The 23615-nt window shown below is 39.3% G+C and overlaps 1 protein-coding gene across 1 annotated transcript in view; it reads right to left on the reverse strand.

The window, feature by feature from the left end:
- The window catches only part of RIT2 (Ras like without CAAX 2), a 367214-nt gene extending 344646 nt beyond the window's left edge, over window positions 1-22568 (reverse strand). Inside the window, exon 1 of the mRNA XM_002924796.4 lies at window positions 22265-22568. Within this exon, the coding sequence (XP_002924842.1) occupies window positions 22265-22367 (103 nt within the window). The 5' untranslated portion in view covers window positions 22368-22568. The remainder of the gene's footprint in view (window positions 1-22264) is intronic.
- Between the last annotated feature and the right edge of the window lie 1047 nt (window positions 22569-23615).

Below are 23615 nucleotides of genomic sequence, written 5' to 3' on the forward strand. Positions count from 1 at the left end.
GAACATCTGTCTTGGCACTTATATTGTGCATTTGCTTTGGGTGATATAACAAATGAGGGTATGACACGTGTTAAGGAAATAAAATGCTGAATAATGCAGCCTTTCCCACAGCCCCACTGGGGACTCCCTTGCTTCTGTAAATGCAGTTATACGCAGTAGTTCCTGATTATCTTCATTTGGACCCTCCCCTGGCTGGGACTGTGAGCCCAACTGCTGGGGAACCACATGTGCCCCTGAATCCTTCACCTTAAACTGATCATTCTCCAGAAATGAAAACAAAATTGGCTGTTCAGTTACATAGCAGGAAGAAGATGTGCTACAAAAGAAATTACATTATATCCTCCAAAGACGAAGATGACCTTTGGATAATCTGTTATTTAGGATTCTTAATGCTCATGGTTCCATCCCTGCCTGTGATAATTGAGAGAAGATATCATCTGTTTTATTTAACCTTTCCTTCTTTAGCAATGTTTTTAAAACATCCAAGTCCATTCTTCCTTGGATCTTAGCTACATTGAGCTAAGCACTAGCCACACGTATCTAAATGAAACAATTCCAAGCATTGAAATAATTCCAAACATTGATATCCTGAATCATTTGTCATTCTATATGCATTACCTCACGGATAATGTCAGTGATAGTTATGGTTAGAACAGGTCACGGCCCTCTTCTATCTATGGCATCACATGCAAACCTGTTTTTTTTTTTTTTTTTTTTTTTTTTTTTAGTGTCTGCTTTGTAAGCTAGCAGGATATCCACCACCTTTGTAAAATTGTTAGAGGGCACAGAAACAGTCTTTGGTCTGAACATGCACATGCAATTAGGAAATATTTGCTTTTTTATTTTATTTTATTTATTTTTTTAAAGATTTTATTTATTTATTTGACAGAGATAGAGACAGCCAGTGAGAGAGGGAACACAAGCAGGGGGAATGGGAGAGGAAGAAGCAGGCTCATAGCGGAGGAGCCTGACGTGGGGCTCGATCCCATAACACTGGGATCACGCCCTGAGCCGAAGGCAGACGCTTAACCACTGTGCCACCCAGGTGCCCCAATATTTGCTTTTTTAGCAAGAACTCCATGGAAATCTAAATTCTTAATCCCCTAGATTAAGGCTCTTGGACTTAGAAGACTCGAGGTCCCATCTATTTTCAAGAGCCACAATCCAAGACCTAGTTCTTCACGCTTAAAATGAAGAAATCATACCTGCTTGACCAGCTCACCCTGTTATGAGATTTGAATGAGATGCTTTGAGATACTTTGCATAAAAGTGCTTTTATTCTCTGTAATCTATTTAATTAAAATTAAATGTTTGTTATATCACCACATGAAGATGATATCTCACTGAATGTGGAGTATATATCTGAGTTTTACAGTCTCAAGATTAACTCTGGGCATTCTGGGAGCATTTTTGACAACTTTTTGGATGAGAGACCAATGTGTTTGCAAACTGGGAGGATGACGGTTTCAAATATAAGCTCCATGTCGACTTTTAAGGATAGAAGCTCGGCAGGCAAGAAACATTTTGTGCTCCAAACAGCTTATTATCAAGCAAATGGCCGAGAATCCCATCTCGGGGATTCAAGGGAAGCAAGATGGCATTATGTAATTACAAACAGTATAGTATTATTAAAGCAAGGAATTATGGCTGGAACTTAGGTCTTATGATATAGGTCTCTTATTTTGCCTTTGTTCTGGGCTAGTCTGGAATGGCAAGGGGAAGTTTCAGTCTTTCTGTTAGTGAAAGAGACAATTTAAACAATGTGATTTTCATCACCAAACATTAGCTAATGAAAGCTTTGACAAAGACGTGGTGTATTTTTATATGGATGTGGCGTTATTTCTACACAATTTCTACACAATGGCTATCATAATTTTAACAAAGAATGAAATTACAGTGTAAACCGACTAACACTTATTTTATTAATTTGAATTGAACAGAGAAACTACTTGAAGAATCATGTGAGCATGTGGGGGAATTTCTTTAAGCGCTGGAAAGCATCTCGAGTTAAACTAATTCAGTGCTTTCATTTATTAAGTGAGAGAAGTGAGCCCCAAAGGATGAAGGTTACTGTGGTATTCCTTATTAAATTGCGTCACTGTCAATCAAGGAAAAACGCTCATCTTCCTGAGTCCATCAGAGTATCCTATAATTCATTGTCTACTAACAATGGCAAAGCCGAACAGCTGGCTTTCACAGAGAAGATGAAAATGTGCTTTCCTGATTTTCTGTAGCAATAAACACCCTTACTTTGGCTGTATCTCAGGGAAAGGTGTTTTTTTAAATGTTTGTTACCACCAACAATTTAGTGTTATGGACCCTGCCCTCCTACTGATCCCCTCACTCTGTTTCTAGTAACTGAGAACTGGTGGGAGATATGTTTCTCAGAAGCAGATATATTTAAATATGTGAGGAGGGCACAGAGAGTGAATATCCTAAGGGTGATAGAACCTTGTCAGCATGGAGAAGACAATGCCTTCCTCAGAACTGCAATTTCCAAAGAAGTCACTTCTGCGGTAGCTCAGTGAAAAAGAAAAGAAAACTTGGCTTCTGCATGATTTACTTCTAGCACTTTGGTTAGAGTGAAATTTGAGGCAGAGTCATCCAACTGCGGGATCTAGTTGCCGCTCACATCACTTCTGACACTCTTTCTTAGGAAACTAAATTTTACTTTCATCACACAATCTTCATTTTTACAGTATATCCAAAGACTTTATGCAAGAGAACTATCAAGTTTTGGGCTACATAGGCAATAATGTATATGTGGAGCAAAATTAAAAGCCAAGATGGGAATAGGGTGAGGAAAGCACAAAATTTAGGGGGAGAGGAAAAAAATTCAATAATCAAAACAATTTTTTAATGCAGTATTTTAAATTTAAAAAATTGATGCAAAAAAATCCACCAAAATCATTATTAGTGTTTTTTCATTTTTGCCTCAGGCTCCTGTGCCTCATGGCTCTGATGGAAGGCATGGAAAACCAAGGGAAGCTGGAGGAAAATTGAGAGATTATATATTTTCATGGCATTGACTATCATAGCACTGGGATTACACAGACTGAGTATTTACAGAATTTTGGTTGGAGCTGGGTATGAAATGTCTGCATATAGATCGGCTTTATGTTTGTCTCCCTCTTGCTTTCCAGTCATTCTATACTGTGTACGTATCAAGGTCTTATAGTGTGTAATACATTTCCTCTTTAACTGGCTCTTGATAGCACTATGAATTTTTAATTACTTTGGACTGAATTGAATGTCATTCAAAGGACTGAAGAAGACATTCAGGACAACAGGGGTTTGATGACACAGAAAATGACAGGGAGTTTCACATGGAAATATGTTTGGGGAAACTGTATTGAGAACATGACTGCACTGTTGTTATAAAAGCTTCACAATTAATTAATTAATATAGAGATTTGGAAGGGCATATGGAGAGATAGTTTCAAGAAATGAGGGATTAAAAAAGGCAAAATAACAGACATAAATTAACAAGCTGTTGTTCCCATCAACTAGAAAAACTGAGGTGATAGATCCAGTATGAAAACATAGACAAGTACACAAATAAATTTAAAACTTACTACTTAGGAGAAAACGTATCCAAACCACCAGCTCATATGTAAAAATACAAACTTCATTTAAAATTTAATGTCATCATGTTATCTAAACCAAAATGGCATAAGGGAAATTATATCTCTAATATCTATTTATGCATTTATCTGCAGTATAACTTCATGCACTGGCTGATTGAGTAATACTTCAAAAATGCAGATTCTAAGTATTTAACTCAATTGCCAAGACAGTTTGATTGCACAAGATGTTTAACATTATTATTTCTGAAAAAAAATACGTACAGAATTTGGATACTATCTACTCTGCTTCTTTCTCTCTAATATCAAAGGTAAGGAATTTAAAATTAGGCAATATTTGTTCCCTTGACTCTCAGTTGAGAGATTCTGACTTACTAAAACACAGTGAATATTTATAAACAACAAAATCTATATTTATAATAATCAAAACTTTGCAGAGATATCAACAATCAGGAAAAGTCCTTTATAGGCTACATGTTCAAAACCCAGAATAAGCAGAGCAGGTAGAACATTGCACATTGGAGAACAAGATGGAAGGAAGAAAACACAGGAATGAATATAAACACGTATTTGTCAACAAGTGCGTACCTACGGTCTGTCAGGAGGTCCAGGAATGAACATTTTCTAATTAAGACCATCTGGATAAGCCCCAGCCAAACAGACACAGAAAAATTGAAGAGAATTGTAAAATTTGGTCTATTTGAATTTTCGTTTTCCATATGTTAGTAATTCTATAGAACTGAGCCATGGATCATGTTCTCCTCTTGTCAGGTTATTAAACACTATCCCTTGAGATTTAGAAGGGGACAGTCCTCTTAAAACTAAAAATGAATCCACATTTTTAAGAAAAGCAAAGAATGCTCACCATATCACAGGATTGTAAAGATTATTTCATAACCTGCCAAATTCCTGTTCAAGTAACAGTAACAGTACTCATATTTTTGCTCCATTCAAGGATACATGCTACCATGAAAACATGTTATATATGTATTATGTTTTGATGACTGCTGGATAGATACTTCCATCTTCATATCTCTCATATGTCAAGACTATAATAATATCTAGAATGGTTTGAAAATCATGTTAGTTTGGTCATTAAAGATATTTAATAAAACAGCTAAAATTACCCATTTTAACTAACAAATATATGAGTGTCCAGTACAGGCTTAGGCTTGGCCATTCCGGGAGAGAAAGAAAGCCTTGTGGTAACATTACAACTGATACTACAGAAATGTATAGGATGCTAAGAGACTACTATGCACAATTAGATGCCAATTAGATAACTTAGAAGAAATGGATACATTCTTAGAAACACATGACCTACCAAGATAATCAGGAAGATATAGGAAAAAAGAGAAGTGTGATACAGAGTACTGATTCCCTAATATTTTTGCACAATATAAACTTGTGGGGAGCTTTGCAAACATCCCAATGTCCAGGCTGCACACCAGACCAAGTAAAATCCAAATCGCTGGGAATGGTACACTGGTGGGAGTATTTTAAAAACTCTCCCAAATGATTCCGATGTGCAGCCAAGTTTCAGGACAAGTTTGGTGTTCACACTTGAGTTTATAACAGTATCATCAAAAGAGCGTGATCAAGTACAAATCGCTCAGTCCCTACCTGAGAGCTTCCTTCTAATTCTGTAGACCTGGGGTGGGACAGAATTTGCGTTTCTCACAAGTACTCAGATACTGCAGCCACTGAGGACCAGGGGACCACATTTCAAGAACTCTTGGCATAGTTAAAATAGTAAACTAGACTTTAACTTAAGGAATTTTTAGTATAGTGAATGAATAGGACAGACACAGAGAAACTTAAAAATATAAATCAAAATATATTAAGTGTTAAATGAATAGTATAGCTATTCTTGTAAAGTTAGGAATATTGAAAGGAAGACAAATTACAAACTTACAAGTTACAGTAGGTTTGAATGTTCACCTCCTGGTTCTTCAAGAACAAATGGAATTTAAACAGGCAGAAAAAATTCCAGAAGATCATTGAACCTGGATGGTCATTGAGTATGACTACTTATGCAAAAGTTAGTTAGGGATACATAAAATTTGTTTAGGAGACAGGTCCCACTGGGAGCATCCTCTGGAAGTTGGTACTAAAGGATCCACATAGAAATAGGGGTAAAAAACCAAAACAAAACAAAACAGTTTATCCACTGGCAGTAGTAAAGTTCTCAAAGACCTGAAGAGTGTCCCTTATTGGGCTCTTTATTACAATGATCTCCCATGGCAGGTTTCCAGCTAGACTCCAGTGAACTCAATATTACATAAATCAAAACCAGAGTCCTATCCTTTGGAAGACCATTCATCACTTTCAGGAATGAGGCATTTTTAATATCAGCAAATTAAACACAAATGGATATTAAAAACTCCAACAGATAATTAATCAATAAAGGTGGAAGCAGGGGACCTTATTAGTTAGATAGGGATTAGCTGGTGTAGCTCAAGTGCTAGCTATAAAATTTGAAAATTAAAAATAATTGCACATGCCAGGAGTGATGGAGAGCAACCCAGAGGCACGTACGAGCTGTGACCTTCCATGATGAGCTCAAACTGAACAGACCATTGAAGCTACCCTTGCTTCTCTACTTCTCCTTTGAATTCATTTGATTCTAAAATCTCATTGTACATGGGGTTTTTCACTTAAAACAGTAGACAAAAGCTTGCAGTGTTGGAAAAAGTATTAGAAAGTTCTTCTTTGAATGTTCGGGATGATTCCAGGCAGTGACCCTTTATGGTCAAACAGAGAGTTTTCTAAAAAAGAAGAAATACATCTCTTGCTTTCTGGGAAGGACCGGAGGCTTGGGATTCAGCAGCCACCTGCTTCCCTAGAAACTGTTTAGAAAATCTGGCCTTGGCTCCCCATCACTCTAGCCCATTTGCTCAGGGTCACATAAATATGTTTACCTTAAACCTTTCAAATAGCAGTTGTTGCAGGTAGGGAAGTAAATGAGAAATGCTTTTCTGGGAATAAGGAGAAAGGGAAGTCATCTCAGCACTGGATAAAAATTAGAAAACCTTGTCTTCAGCCTGAATTAGACTGAACAAGTTCTTGGAAAGACATAATAATAACAGTGAGAATAGTGACAGCAATCACAACAGTAGCTAGCACTTACGGAGAAGTGCCAGGTGCTGCTCTAAGCACTTCATTCTCATTAATTCATTGGAAGCGCATGCATTAATTCCTTGCAAGACCAGTGTATCATCCTCCTTATTTGACAGTGAAGGAAAGTGCGATACAGACACACCGAGCAACGTGCCCAAGATCACAGCACTACTAAGTGAATGACCCAGCATTCGGATGTTGGTAACAGGATTTCAGAAACGTGCTCTTCAGCACTGTACAAAACAAACCCAGCCTTGGATGAGTGAACAGTCACATGGGTGTTTGGGATGAAAGAGAGAAGGTGAAATAGGAAGGAGGAAGAAGGTGACATCCAGGCCGTGAACCTGGGAGAAGCCTCCATGCTATTGGCAAAAGGCTGTGACAAGAAAGGATCAAATAAGTACAGCAGAGGGTGGAGATTTCTGATTTTCTATTTTGGTTCTGTCTAACTCACGTAAGGCACATTTATGTGGAAAAGATAGGCAGAAAAGTGAATGCCAACAATATCAGCTTTAAAGCTTTGATGCTGGTAATTTTCCCAGTCTCTCTTTACCATTATGCTAGTTTTTGTGAAGGTGGGGGTGGAAGCTGTGTTTCTCAGTACCCAGAACAATGGCTGGAAAGCAGGAGTTCAAAACCTCTAAGCCACGTATTAAATACATGAATAGTTTGGTTCAAAAACCTCCTTAATAGAGGGAGATTTCCAAGATTACTATGATCTATAAATAAGTTTTTATTTACTCTGTTTCCACCAGAATGTGTAAATGTAAATTTGCATACTTACCTTATACCTATTCGTGTTTCTCTTTCTTACCTCAACTTTGAGCTATTTTATTAATATAAAGACGAATTTCAAACATTTATCTGGTGCCTACTCTAAGTATGACCACTGTTTCTTTTGGATTTAATCTTCATATCAGACCTGCAGTACAAGTTCTGTTTGAAAAGGTCTCCAACCCAACTTGAATATAAGCATCTAGTGATTATGAATGGGTCTATGTCGTGTCTCTTTACAACGTCAAGAGCTATGTATACTTTCTTCTGTTACATAAGATTTAGAGCGGGCACCAGGCTGGCTCAATCAGAAGGGCATGAAACTTGATCTTGGGGTAGTGAGTTCGAGCCCCATGTTGGGTGAAAAGATTACTTAGAGAATACTTATATAAATAAAACTTTAAAAAAAGAGAGAGAATAAGCTTCTGGGTTTTTAGTGCCAAGAACTTTATATATAATAATCCTATTTCACTCAATGGCAAAAACCACCCTTCTAATTGCTTGGTCCAACAACCATTTCTTATCAATTCTTTCCTTTTCCTTTTGATATTTCTTCCAAAAACTACCCAGGATCTTACTATTTCTCTTCTCCACTGCTGCTACCCTGAATCTTACAATCCCCTGGCAAGGGTGGCATTATTTTCCGTGCCTATGAGATAAAGAAATGGAGTCTTCTCAAGTTTAGGTAATTTTATTTCATTTATGTACTAGGAACTTGAGAAAACAAAGACATTCTGTTTGGGGAAAGCTAACAATAACGAATAACATAATAAATAATTGAGTTAGAAAATAATAGGTACTATATAAAGAAAAAAGTGGACCCAAGAAAAAGATATTATGAGGAAGTGTTACACGTACATGACATTTTCAATAAAATAAGCTGGTCAGGATAAGCCCATTGAGACAAAAACAATAGCACAATCTTGAAAGAAATAGAGCAAGCCAAGGAGATATCTGGGGAAAATTATTCTAGGAAAAGGAAAAAGCTAGAAAGAGGCCCTATGGGGAGAGTGTGCATGTCTGGCATATTTTAGGAACAGCAAGGAAGCTAGTGTTGCTGTGGCAGAAAGCAAGAGAGATGGTAGGTGGATCAGAGAAGTGACATGGGCCACTAAGAACACTGTGAGTGAAACAGGGCCTGTGGCAGTGTTCTAAGCACAGGAACAACAGAATCTGAATTTTAGTTTAAAAGGACCATTCTGAGAAAAGACACCCCTTGAGCACTGTTAGTAGAAATGTAAATTGGTGCAGCCACTATGGAAAACAGTACGGAGGTTCCTCAAAAAATTAAAAATAGAACTACCATATGATCCAGCAGTCTCACCTCTGGGTATTTATCTATAAGAGATTAAATCACTCTCAAAGAAAATTGATGAATCTCAATGAAATCACTTTAGGCGTATTGCAACATTACTCACAATAGCCAAGATGTGGAAACAACCTAAGCGTCCATCAATGGATGAATGGATAAGGAAAAACTGGTGTGTGTGTGTGTGTGTGTGTGTGTGTGTGTGTGTGTACATATGCACACACACAACAGAAAATTATTCAGCCATAAGGAAGGAAATCCCACTATTTGAGACAATATGAATGGAACTTAGTAAGGGTATTATGCTAAGTGAAATAAGTCACAGAGAAAAAGACAAATAATATATGATCTCACTTATATATAGAATGTGAAAAAAAGGGCCACTGTAGCTGCTGTGTTGAAAATAAATAACAGGGGATAATGCAGAAGCATGAAGAAGAGTTAGGGCAATCCTGCAGACTGTAGACGGTACCTGGGACTAGGGTGGTGACAGATTGTAGATGGTACCTGGGACCAAGGTGGTAACAGCTGAGGTTTGAGAAAAGGAGACTTCTGGAGATGCGTAAAAGATAAAGTCGAAAGGGCTTATGACTTGGATGTGGAAGTATGAGAGAAGGAGAGGAGCAATGACAGCCTAAGATGTGGGGCCTGAGCAACTAGAAAGATTGGAGGTGGCATCAACTGATAAGAGGGAAGCTTTAAATGAAACAAGTTTGGGAAGATCAATGGTTTAGTTTTGGACATATTTAGTTTGAAATTGCTATCAGCTATTTAAGTGATGATGTCAAGTAGAGAGTTGAATACATGACTGGAGTTTAGGAAGGAAGTCTGGAATGGAGATAAAATGTTTTAAACCATCATAAATCTTTTTCTCCCTGAAATTTGGTATACTTTAAGAAGGTACACAAAAGAAAATTTTACAATTCTATTACTGATCACAAAGTGAACACTCATGCTACCACCACCCACATGGAAACAAGAGCATCTCCTGAACTGTAGAGTCCCCCAGGCCCTTCTCAATGACCACCTCCTCCCTCCCTCAACAGGCAACTAATGTCCAAATTTTATGGGTGTTCCTTCCTTTGTACTTTGTGTATATATATAAACCTTATATATGTAATGTAAAATCTAACACAATGGATTTATTCACTCTTATGCAGTGAGCATTTTGGGGATTTAGACTTTTAATTTGGAGACATTAGGAATAATGCTACTATGAACACTCTGGCCATGCCTCTTGATCCACATTTGTGTGAATTTCTGTTGCGTATATATAGCTAGGAATAGAATTGCTAGATCATATGGTCAACTTAGCATTTCTTCAACTTAATACGTAGTGCCAACTCATTTTCCATGGTGGTTGTATTCATTTATACCCCTATTACTTCCTTGTCTCCATTTGGCATTGTTAGTCTCTAATTTTAGTCATTTTAGTGATGTCTCCTTCTGGTTTTAATCTACATATAAAATTAATTTAATTTCATCTAAAGATACAAAGATCTATAAAGACAGCCATAGGGCTGAATGAAATAATCTAAGAAATTAAACATGAGGTAAAGTGCAAGGAATAAAACCCTGGATCCTCCAACATGAAGAGATCAGGAAGAAGAAAAAGAAAAATCAGCAAAGTCACCCACCTTATAAGTAGCAGAACTGAATTTCAATGCAAGTCTATTCATCTTCAAAGTCCACACTGTTTCCAACATGCTGGGCTATCTCAGAATTACACTCAAGAAAAATGCAAATAAGCTCAGAGAGGCAGATAACTTGTGTGCTTGTCACAGCAGAGTATTCTATATAAAAATGTTTTCCATTTGCTTTTGTGTGATGAATGAAGTAAGTGGGAGATACATATTTGAAGGGCAGAAATATATTAAAGGTGTTTGTGGCGTGGGTCTAAAGAAATTATGAAAGCTGATATTAGAATGCTTAAGCTCTTTCATTCTAACAAAACATGTAGAAAGAAGTAAGTAGATAAACAACAGGGAAAAAGGGGGCACAGAAAATTTTCATTTTGTCTTTTAATAGTAGCAACAATTTTACCTGTGAAATGGATCTTGCCTTCTTGATTTTAGAGCTCCCTAAAACCAGAAAGAAAATGTGATGCCTTGATTATAATCTGGTCCTGTGATTGTCTGCTATTCTTCAGGGTACATCTTTTCCTTCATTTTAGAGTAGAGGTTGTCAAAATTAAATGATGGCCTGAGATGATTTTTACCCTCACAGGAAAAATATGTTGAAACTTGTGGTTTCTTTAGGATTCAGAGTTATAATCAAAATCTAACTCAGTTTTTCTCAGTGTTAATCAAGAAATAATTTTTCACTAAGTTAATAAGCATTTTGAACTAAAAAATGCAGGAGTAAGCAAAGTTCTACAGGCTCTTCATTAAGGTTTTCCAAGAATATTTCTTTTTTTTTCCTTAGGATTTTTATTTATTTATTTGAGAAAGAGCACCAGCAGGAGAGCCAGAGCACAAGCAAGGGAGGCATGGAGGGAAGGAAAGGAGGAAGGGGAAGAGGAAGCGGGGAGGGAAGGGAAGGGGAAGGGAAGGAGGGGAGGAGAAAGCTGGGGAGGGCGATGGGAGATGAGGAAGGGAAAGGGAGGGGAGGGAAGGCGAGTGGGAAAGAGAGGGGAAAGGGGAGGGGAGGGACAGAGGGAGAAGCAGCCTCCCAGCTGAGCAGGAAGCCTGATGCAGGGCTGCATCCTGGGACCCTGGGATCCTGATCTGAGAGGAAGGCAGACACTTAACCGACTGAGCTACCCAGGCATCCCTGAGAACATTTCATAAAATCCTTTTCTTCTACCCCACCTTCCTTCCAGTAACAGGCGGATAGTGATTTGGTAAATAAAACATGAGTTATTTTCAGTGTCTCATCTGTGTTCCGCTGCCAACTGTCCCTGTCATTTGGCTTTCAAGGAATGTGCACTGTTCCTGATTCTACAATATCTGCCTAGCACACCATCACTTCTTGCAACACGGCACATGCATCTTACTTATTCTTGCCTAGCTGAAATTTTGGTTCACAACCTTACTTTCACCTCTTTGTGTTACTGAGCATCTTAAACATAGAGTGGACTTATTCATCTTCAAATCCATTGTCACCAAAGAGTATTCATGCTAGCCTGAGCCTGGGTTCCTCTCAAACCATAGCCGCCCCTCCACTCACATATCTACTATGCGTCTACTGGTTTCAGTTTCTTTCTCTATATCCAGGGCTCTTTGCATCACAGAATTTTAGAATATTGCTTAGTTTTATTTCACCACATAAGTGTGGTGTCTTACTCCCTATCCTTTCTCAAAGATGAAAGAGGGAAATTGAATTTATAAATATTTTTGAGAATTTACTATCATAGGCTTCACAGGAGAGAAAAGACAATATAAAATCTATTTCCTATCTTGTAGGAATTTGCATTCAAGATGGGGAGATAAAGTATAAAAAGACCGAAAGTTACATAAAAATGCAAGATTTAAATAACATTTTAAGACCACAACCCAGACACTAGAAGAACCTGTGTAATTGTGAACAGTGATGAAATGAATAGTCAGGAAGAATTTTAAATGTACGGGGACTAAGGCTAGACTGGAGTAGACTGGGAAGATATGAAGGAGCAGAAAATACTTGTGCAGAATCTGGAAAGAAAGATAAAACTGGAGACATTGAGAGAAAGGAAGAAAGAGCTTATGTTGGAATAATTATGTGAATACTATAGGGAAGAAGCCTCAAGAATTTGAAGGATAAAAGTAGAATAATTTGTCTAGAAGACAGATCGTTCTGGTAGTTATGGGTCTTTTTAGATCAGAGCATAGCTCACAGTGAGGAGGGGGAGAGACAGAGACAAAGAGACAGAAAGACCAAGAGAGAAATGAGAGATACAGTGCAACAAATCCTATCATACCAGAACCAACATAAAATGACATTTCTGCACCATCTTGGCCTTTGTAACCTCGGTTCTGGATCTTCAGGCTTGTACTTCATCGGTATTCTTGATTTTCTGCTTCAACCCCTCACTGATCCCTCCTGACTTCTGACACTTGTGTCTGTTGCCCCATTCCCAAATCTCTGCCCTGTCTGGATTGATTCCTCTACGCCATCCAACACAACATTGCTCCCTATGTGATGAGCCTTGGGGATGCCTCCTCGATGATTCGTTGCTGGATAGTACCACGTGGTCTCAGACATCAGGAGTCCTGTGGACTTTGGATGTCAGCCTGTGGGCAACGGGCAAGCCACTGAAGATGTTTCAGTAGGAGAAGAGAAAAGCAAAATGGACAATTGCCCTGATGGTGAAATGGGGAGCAGAAAGCAGTGAGATGTCCACGTGGGTTAAAAGATGATGGGAGGAGACCAATTAGTTAAAGTACAATTCAATTTCAAATAACAGATGTGCCCCTCGTGCTTCTAAATAAAGAGTCTGATTTCTTCCATTTAACAAAAATCAGTCCAAATTCAAGCACAGGCCTGCTGTGTTATAAACTGTAGCCCCTACAAGCAAACCCTTTGCGGCTAGTGTAGTAGGTCAGGCGACTATCCTCAAACCCTCAAATCTTTTCTCTCTGAGGCAGTGTTGTGTGTGTGCATGTGATGGGTCAATTAGGATGAATACAGGGTTTGTTTACCTTAGTAAACCACCATTATTATTGTCAGTGAAATTGCTACTCAAGAGACTAAAGCCACAACTGATCAATATAAGGATATAGAGAGCAGGAGTAGGCATAGAGCAAGTGGAGGTACAATGACACATTGACAATATTCAACCCCAATCGCATTCTCCTATAACCCATTGAAAGATCTGCCATCTCCTGCTCTACTGAGGTGAACTGCCTTAGGTGGGGAAGTGAGAGAGAGGAGGGGAAGGAAGAAAGGAGGTAAAGAGGAAGGACAACAAGCAATGGATTTATAAAGGATGGAATATCCTGGGCACTATAATTCACCGTATTCAATATTTTCTAATATCATCTATGTAGCAATCCTCTGAGGTGATTTTAAATAATGTCATTTTTTTTTTTATTTTTAGGATGGAGAAAACAGGCACTCAGAGTCCAAGTGGCCCCTGCAAGCTCAAATGGTATTAAGGACAAACAGTTAAAGACAAATTATCCATTTACGTTACACACGTTATCTGGCATTTATCATGTGTGAGGTTTTGTTACACATACTCAAGTATGAGTCGTTGCGGTCAGTATTGGTGTTATCCTTATTTACTGATGAGAAAACACAAGTCTGGGTTTCTGCATGCTCAGGCCTCCGGTTCACATTGTTCTGTCATAATTTCTACTCCAAGGGGTCATCCTACAGATCAAGGGCAGGTGGGGAACATGGGCGGTTCTGAGCAGAGGACGTGACAGAGGCTGACTCCTGTGGGGCAACGACAGGTTTTGGGTTTCTGCGAGAGCTCCGCAGCCTCCCCCAGCCTTGCTTCTCTCCTCGGTCATCTAAGGATAATCACCACGGCCACACCGCAGTGTCTTGGAGGATTCCACGAAATAATGTATAGAAAGCACTTAGAACAGAATTAGGCACATTACAGACTCAAAAATCCACATTATTTTCATTGGGGCAAGCAACTGAAAGACAGAGACATAGTTTGGACAGAACGCGAATCATCCCTCCTGGTGCGTGTACAGGGGCTTAAGCACAGACAACGCAGACACGTTCCTCACTTGAAAGTGTGTGAAGAAAAAGTAGGGAGTGATCAACTCTCTAAGGTTTCCTTCTCCTGTGAGGAACTACCCAAACACCCAAGCAATGCTTTCCCCGTACAAGCTGTCTTCTGAACAAAAACCTTCCCCTACCACACAACTTATCAAACCACTTAAAAACCCTTGTCTGTTGTCTTATTGTGAGACCGCCAATTTTCTCTACAGTCTTATTCTAGTTCAAGTAGAGATTTTTTCCCTGGGATTCTCAACCTTGTGCATCCTCTGATTTCCTTCTCAACACAACATCCTCAGCTTCCACCAACGTCCTTCAGCCTGCTCTGGGCTTTACTCACACTCCAGGGAGAATCTGGCACATGCTGCCATCTCCCCAATACACTGAGCAGCGGCGGGATGCTCGAGGACCTGCGAGCATGGAGACCAGAACAGCGCCTATTCCAATGCTGATGTGATGGTGTTGGCAGAGCAGGCAGAAAGGGCAGGATGGATTACCTGGCACAACTGTCAGTAGTGACACTTCGCTGGTGTCTGCTGATGAACCAGAAGAGCAGATGGCACTGCTAGCCATGGTCATCAGAGAGCTGACATTTATGCGCAAAACTCAAGTGATTGAGTTGAGCACATTGCTGGGCTTTGTAAATAACAGCCAAACTCAGCAGTCAGGGAGTTTCAGGCATGCTTGTAAGCAACGCAGAGAATTGCTCTCCGTCAGTGTACTCAGGACCCCGCCACATTGCCAAGACACACACACACACACACACACACACACACACACACCAGTCACCATCAGCAGCCTAACCTCCAATTAAGAGAAGCAGACTTTATGCTGTTTTATTTATAAGAGGCACCATAGTCCAATGGGAAAATCCAGCATCCAGAAAGTCAGGAGGCTTCTGGTTCCAGTGCTGGAGCTGAGCAGCTAAGCCTCCTACGGGAGGTTCCTCTAACGTCTTGAGCCACAACGTACATTGTTTTCAAAATACCATGTGTACATCTCTCCCTGTGCACCTACCCCATTGCACAACAGTTCTCTGTTCACGCATCCTTTTCACCCCACTAGACAGGGTGGGGGGTGTCATTGTTGGTAATAGTTCAGGGCCTTTCATAGGTCCAGATACACAGACATACACAGATACACACACACGCACGCAGACACATGCAGACATGCACACACACACACACCCTCTATTCTTATTAAATAAAAGACAAAGAAGGTTATTTCCCATTTGTGACTGGAGTTTCTTTCAATTACTCCATAATATACACATATAGAGAAAATATTCCCCCTAAAACTGATCAGCACCCAAGAGATTTCAAAAATCCACCTGAAATATCCAGCACCCCATTTATTTTCTTCACTAACATAATTCCAATTTTTAATAATTTCTTATTACTGAGTTACTTGATTTTGTTAAGCTGAGGGGCTTGTCCTCACTTCCCTATGTGGATGAGGCCCCCAGGGGTCTCAGAATGAACCCGAACACAGGATGCCCTTGGTGCCTATACCTTGTTGACTCAGAACATCCCATGCATTTCCCACCTAATCAGGGTAACACTCTGTAGTTTCTATACAAAATTAAAATCTGCCATGTACTTTGGTGTCTGTGATTTTGCCTGATGTCTGCAATGGATCTATGGAGATACAGCTGAAGTCAGAACTCAGGTTTATTGTACTGTCTCCTCAAGAAACACAATGAAAACTCTCAGCGTGGGAAAATGAAAACAGTGTGAGCACTGAACTGATAGATATGTGGGTGCCTCGGGCTCATCATTTCATAGCTCTGTGTCTCCGGGCACATTACTCTTTTCTGTGGGCCCAGTTTTCTCATGTATGAAGTGCAGACACTGATGTCTACCTCACCAGCTCGAGGTGAGGAATAAATGGGGTCAGGTGAATGCCATAGATCATTGGCCATTGGGGCTCCGAAGTGAATGTGTATGTGTAAGGCACCCAGCATACGGGTAGTCAGGGATCGATACAAGTTCATTCATCTCCAGGCCCTTTTTCTGATAAAGACATAGGATGGTACTAAGTCTTTTTTATCAGTTTAAAATCTATAGAGTGCATATAATTGTGGAAATATTGTTCGTCAACATCTTTTACCTGAATTACACTTTCAATCATTATTTGAGCCAGTGGCTATCAATTTACTTTTCTACGGAGCCTTACTAGGCCCTCTTGGCCAGTCCTTGGCAACAGGATTGTGGTGAGTGATGACGTGCCATATGATTAGGGTGTTGACAATTAAGGGGGAGAGCAGAGTGCCGCCCAGTCTTGAAATCTTTTCATTTTTCCCTTGTTTATTTTTTTCCTTTGCCTTTGCAATTCAGAGGGTTCAAATAACACATGGTCATGATGTGGCAATTATTCAGCTTTGTCAGATCCAAAGTTCTGCTAATGAGGTAAAACATAGAGCCTTAGGGACAGGGATGATGCACTTGGTTGTTTGCCTTGATTTAATTCATCAGATAAAGGCTCGATTTTCTACCTGCTTATAACAATTCATTGTGGTTGAAGCAATTGGTTTTGTGCTGCTTTCTGTTTACCTCAGAAAATATTGTTATTGCTTTCATTTTATAAACTCCTGCTTCACAAAACTCAATGTATAAAAGAGACAAATTGTAGGAGAGTGTGGGACAGAGTAGGATTGCCTATTTTGCAAATGAGTTTCCTCTTAAAAAAAAATCACAATGGATGCATTCTAATCAATTCTGAGTCCCCTAAAACTGTTTGCTTTCAGCTTATTTGTTTTGTTTTGTCTTTCTTTTCAGTTTTCTGAGATAGTTTGAAAGCGTGACTTAGGGGAGATTTTTCCAAATGCCCCCAAAGATACCAAGGTATCAAGGTCCCTCCATTATTGCGATAGCCCTCACATGGCTTTTTCTCTTCACATGCCCTGTTCCTGTTAAATACTCTTCCTCTCCATCCTCCCGCTCTCTCTGTACTGTTCCTTCCCAACTTCAAGAAATCCCATTCATCCCTTAATACACAATGCAAGTATCACCTCAGCTGAGATGCCTTCTTAGCTTTTACATGCAAATCTAACCACCACTTACCCTGAGCTTCCCCAGTTCTTCTGTCAGAGAATGAATATAAACTTCTCAGTTTGCAGTAAACAATATATTTCCCCCCATGAGCTGGTGAGCTCCCGGAGGGAGGGCAGGGGTCATGGCTAGAATAACAGTGAGGAACAACACCCTTCCCTGACCCAGTCACTTGCGTGCTACTTCAGACATATTTCACTCTTGACAAAATTTCACCAAGGTAATTCCAAAATGCGTCCTAGGGAGTGGAGAAGTCCACGTCAATCTCATCTGATATTAGAATTCTTCCTCTACTTTTCTCACAGAATTTGATGGAAAACAATTTCAAGTTAGAAAACGTGCGTTACTTTCTTATTTCTTACTTCCTTTTGTATATACTCTTGGACAAAAATCAATACTTCCATGCCTCAGATGCCTCGTCTGAACACAGGGACTAGATGACCTGCTTGCCTCAAATTATTTTATCCTCAATTCAGATCATAAAACAGAGTAGGAATAATGTATCTTGGAAAGTAAGGTCTTATTATTATTGGATAAGATCTGCTGTTTGAGTCTGAGCTGGAAGGACCGGATGGGAATGCAGGGGAAGGAGACAGACACTAGCCATGCTCTGTCATGGAAGAAAAGCCTTATGTTCCAAACTACAGAGACAGAGAAAAGGTCATGCTTACAAACAACAACAAGGCTAGTTTAGACTCCATTAAACTCTTACACTATAGCTGTGAGATTTTACTTCTTTCTTTGTTTTGAGGGAGGGGAAAGGATGGTAGGCAGTGGAACAGAAAGGGAGGCTAGAATGTGCCTAATTCACACCAAATTCACTGGGTAACTGATCCAATTTCTTTGACAATACCCTGTGTAAAAACTCAGATATAGAGTAAAAACAGCTTCAAGGGGGTCAGGGGGGTTGTGCTCTAGATTTGACTCTGGCATGAATTTGGCAAGTCCCTTCAACTTCCCGGGCCTCGGTTCCTCCAGCTTTCAGACAGAGTGAGGACTCTTTCTTGTTCATCCTGTTTTCTCAGTATTTACAACACTCTTGGATAACATTAAGTTTAACTTTTAATTATAGAAATATAAATATGATATAAATATGATATAAATATGTTTTCATTTATAAATAATATAAATATTATGTTTGTATACTTGTATTTAAAGATTATATAAAGATTATAAAGCTATAGAAAAATGAGAGTGTTAGTCTAGATGGTAGAAATCATTTTTAGATATAATATTCAAGAAGTAGAGAATGCATTACCAACAGGCCTGTTTTCTTTTTTTTTTTTTTTCCTTTTTTTTCTCTTGTTTTTAGAGAGAGCGAGTGTGTGGTGGGTGGGGGAGAAGCAGAGGGAGAGGGAGAAAGAGAATCCCAAGCAAGCTCTACACTCAGAGTAGAGCCCACATGGGGCTCGATTTCATGACCCTGAGATCATGACCTGAGCCAAAATCAAGAGTCTGATGCTTAACTCACTGAGCCACTCAGGTACCCTATTTTCTTCTTGATAGTAAGTGGTAAAACTCTTTGTTCTTTCTTCTAGGGTGTCAAATAGAATGTAGAAAAGTCAGGTAAAATGTCACAGAAATCTATTACTACCTCCGTGGCCAAGCACAAGTGGTCACCGTGGGCTTCAGTTTTTCCATTTGCAAATTGGCAACAGCTATTTAGATTGTGAAGACTGGAGATTAGCATGAAAACCACGTTTCCATAACTGCCACAGGAATGTTCACTTCCTTCTTGCTTCCTCTCTATGGGACCTAGCACAGGGCCCATGCATAATACCTGCTCAACAACTTGTTGATTGGTGGTTTGAGATTTCTCAAACACAGTATTATTTACCCATACATTTTAAATCTTGTGCGAAATCCTGTTTCAGTGAAGTTGCAAATCCTTCCAAAATTTCCTACTCACCAAAAGATGTCTTAGTAAAATATGGATAGGGAAAAAAAAATCTAATTTCACAGTAAGCATAGACAATCTCCAAGATTCTGTTCATTTAAAAATTATGGTTCCAGTAAATTGAGTTTCTCATTCATGTTCAAGGCAGATTCAGAATGACTCAGAATTAGAAGCAGATGATAGCTTGATGCATCTTTAGTTCCTTCAGAACAGCAGATTTCTCCTTGAAATCCCTTTACAACCCACCTGATTAGGTTTGTGCAATTCTTTCACATAAACCATTGAAAATTTTGGGAAGGAAAGTAAATTGGGGCTCTGTTGATCCAGATATCCATCAATACAAAAAGTGTTTTTTTCCTTAAAAAAAAAATTAGTTCGCTTGAAAGCAAACATTTTAACCTTCAAAAGAGGTTAATGTTGAGAATCAGTGCTTGAATATGTATATACTGTCAACCCCCAATGAATCACAGGGCAAAGCCCAAGAGCAAGATGTGACTCTATCACTCTGATTCCAATGTTTAGCCACGAAGACAGCATTTTTTGGACCTGGAATTGTCCTGTGAATTATATTCTCTCTAAAGTAACAGCACAGCAGAACTATTAACCATCTTTTATCCTTAACCATCTCGAAGGTGAGCTGGCTACTCCTGTGTTAATCACACTGAAAAAGTTTTGCTCAACTATTTAATGTAGACAGTGAAGGTAAGAGCAGCCCAGCGTTTTGTCATGTCAAAGATTTCTGCCAACATTCCATCATGTCAAAAATGTCTGGTTATTGGGAAGGTGACAATGATTAGTCAGTACAAAAGTATACGGGGAAGGTCAAAACAGTAGACATAATATCACCTCCAGGATAAGTATACTGCTGAAGAATGCCCTATCCTACATCTCCTCTCTCTGGGGTCCATTTCCATGGAATATATGACTAAAAACCAGTCATGCTATTCCCACATCCCCCAAGCTCCTGGTGAAACAGGAAAATACCCAGCCAGCAAGCAAAGGTAACCCACAGGCACACTGTGGGGCTTTCACAGCATCTCTCTGACCTCACAGACAGCTGCTAGCATTTCTGTTGATTTGTCTCCTGCCTTCTTCTTCTTTTTTTTTTTTTTTTAAAGATTTTATTTATTTATGTGAGAGAGACAGCCAGCGAGAGAGGGAACACAGCAGGGGAGTGGGAGAGGAAGAAGCAGGCTCCCAGCAGAGAAGCCCGGTGTGGGACTGGATCCTGAAAGGATCACGCCCTGAGCCAAAGGCAGACTCTTAACAACTGCGCTACCCAGGAGCCCCTGCCTTCTTCTTAGAGCTCTTTCTCTCCTATTTTATTCTCACATTGTTCTTCCTCCTTGCATCTGACTGACTATATTCTTTCAAAAGATAGTTTTATTTCAGATTATTTTCTCTTTATCCTTCCTTCTTCTTTCCCTCCCACCCTAATCCTTACCTATTTTGATATTTCCCCTTCAAACCATTAAAAAAAAAAGAAAGCTTTTAGAAAATTCCTCATTCCTACCCAGTTGTAAAGTTTTTCACTTCACATTTCCTTATTAGAAGAGATGACTTATTTTTCTCATTTAGACCAAGAATTTAGTAATTGACCAAATCCAGATTCACCTATTTCTTTTATTTTTATACTAATCCATTATGGTGTTTTTTTAGGGGGGACGATGTGTCAATTTTATCTCTCTTGCTATTTTTCTAACCTCTCTACCTTTGTTGTCTGCTAGAGTCTCACTCCCTATTCTCCTTTCTTTACTGATCAACTTTCTTACCACCTGTGGACTCACTACCAAATTATCAGCTTTTTTGGGGTGGGGATATTTCTTATGCCAAAATCTTGGCCTCAACTTTGAATCCTTTTGTCAAGCACAAAACTATGGCGCATATATATATATATATATATAATTTTTTTGGTCTATGTTAACTCTAATATTTCTTCTGTTTTCTGACATCCCCACAGATGTATCCCCCTTGGGGATCTTTTTGAATTTATATAAAAAGTTATATTTACCCTTTTATTTTCTAGTGCTAACCACAGCTCCAAGATAGTCACCATATGATCAGCCTGAAACACTACTACCTACTGTTTGAATTTGTTATATTTGGCCTTTTGAGCCCCTCAGGAAACCCCACCACTGACAACTTCTTTTGTTGTTGCTTTTTTTTAATGTAGCAAAATAAATTTACCAGTCTTTACCTCCATTAGCATCCCATATCCGTTAAGCATGTAGCTTTCTCTTCTAAACCTGTTAACCACAAAATTTGGTTTGATCACCCTGCACAGTTCCCACAAAGAATACCACTCCTCCAGCCCCTGCCACTTTTAGAAACCAACTTTCTTCATGGCTTTCAAAGACCACACCATACTATGTCTGCTCAGAGACAAGGAAAAGGGGGCAGGAAGCTCCTAATCCCAGAAACAAGCACAACAATGAGCATTGATAATCCTGCCCCTGTGTCTGTGTTTGCGTGTGTGTTTCATTGACTAGTCAGAGCACCTCCTTCTTCATGTGAGTATTTTTGAGAACAGGAGCATATTTTTCTGATATCATGGCTATTTCATAAATATCATGTTATTAACTTTAAAAAGGACATATAAATTACGATCAAATATCACCCAGCAGGAAATCAAAGGGAAAAAAAAGCTCTTCTTTAAGTTCTATACATTATCTCTGGCTCTTTCCATTCTCCTGACTCCTCTGCGTCTTTTCAACAGTCCTTAGCACTTTTAAACATCCTTTCAGATACTTGTGTTAAACTGCTACAGCCAGCTAGCCTCCCACAGCATTATTATTATCCTTATCATCATTATTCGCTCTATAGAGTTGCCTCTCCAGAGCTCCCTCCTTCCCCAGCATTTGGTATTAAAACTTACCGCTTTTACCAACTCCCCCAGCTCCCAGCATTACCACCTTGTACTCTCTGGACCCGCCTGATGCGCGGCTGGGGGAGCAGCTGGCTTCGTTTTCTACCTCCATCTTACCCGAGAGACGGGAGGAGAAAAAAGAAAGAAAAAGTCGCCCGTGTCAGGTGCTCGCTCAGATATTAAGCAACTCTAAAACTGTGTCAAAAGAAAAGGTTTAGTAGGAGGTAAGAACCATCAGCGTCGGGCTGGCTGCTGGTCCTCTGCTCCAGCGGGTCTCATAGCAACCACTTCAATTGCTTCCAATAAAAATCTGCCTTTTACATCCGCCCCCCCTTCCTATCCTTCACTCTTGCGTCTCCCTCAATTTCTCTCATTCTCTGTCTCTGTTTGTTGTGTTTTTGTTTTGTTCCCCCCCTTTCCCTCCTCCGTTTCTTTCTTCATTCCCCTTCCTCACTCTGTCTCTCCTTTCTCTCTCCTGCCCCCTGCGCGGTCGCAGTTGTTAGAAGCACGAATTTGGCTACTTTCCAGGCTGGGCTGCTGGAATGGAGTGAATCTGAGACTTAGAAGATGCTCTATGTCTCACAACCTGACATCTGTAGCTACAGCTTCAAAGACACTATTTTCTTTTAATCAGAGTCAATTAATTAAGAAAGATGTCTGTTGTTTATCTCCTTGCTTCCATCTTCTTGCATGGTTTTCATTCTGGGAAAAGAGATGTTACCAATTGAAAAGAAAAAAAAAACAAACCAGTAACTCAGGGCTCTTAAGGATGGGTCTTTAGTGTTATTGAAATAATAGATGGCTAGCAGAAATTGTTTCAGCTCACTTGACAGCTGCAGTTCTAACATAAGGAGGTATTTGAATTAGGTCATTGTCATGTTTGGACATGGATCATCCTTGTTTACACTAGTTTGTTAAGGATAATCTAAAACACAAGGATTCTGCCAAGCATGAAAGAGATACTTAATATATATTTTGCCGACAATTATGACAGTATTAAAGATCCCAGAAGATTCTTTTTCAAATGTCCAGACTCCTACCTCTTATTTGAATTCTTTCAGATTCTGCTCTTTTCTACTTTGTCTGTTTTTCTTTGGGAAATTTCTAAATTATAGACGTCTTGGAACGCTTTCAGTAATCACTAATTGTCATAGTCAGACCCTGCCTTTCAAACAAGTGATAATGATGTTCTGTATGTTTATTGTCTTTTTTCAAATTGTGAAATTGTATCATGATTAGATGCAGTCAAGGGTTTGGTGTACACAGGCTTATCTTTCTGTTTAGATGTTAAGTTCCTCTAGGAAAGAAACTATATTTAATCAGCTTCTTATGACTCCATAGTGTATGACCAAGCATTGAG

Source organism: Ailuropoda melanoleuca, chromosome 14 (assembly GCF_002007445.2).
Source record: "Ailuropoda melanoleuca isolate Jingjing chromosome 14, ASM200744v2, whole genome shotgun sequence".
In the NCBI taxonomy this organism is placed as follows: Eukaryota; Metazoa; Chordata; class Mammalia; order Carnivora; family Ursidae; genus Ailuropoda; species Ailuropoda melanoleuca.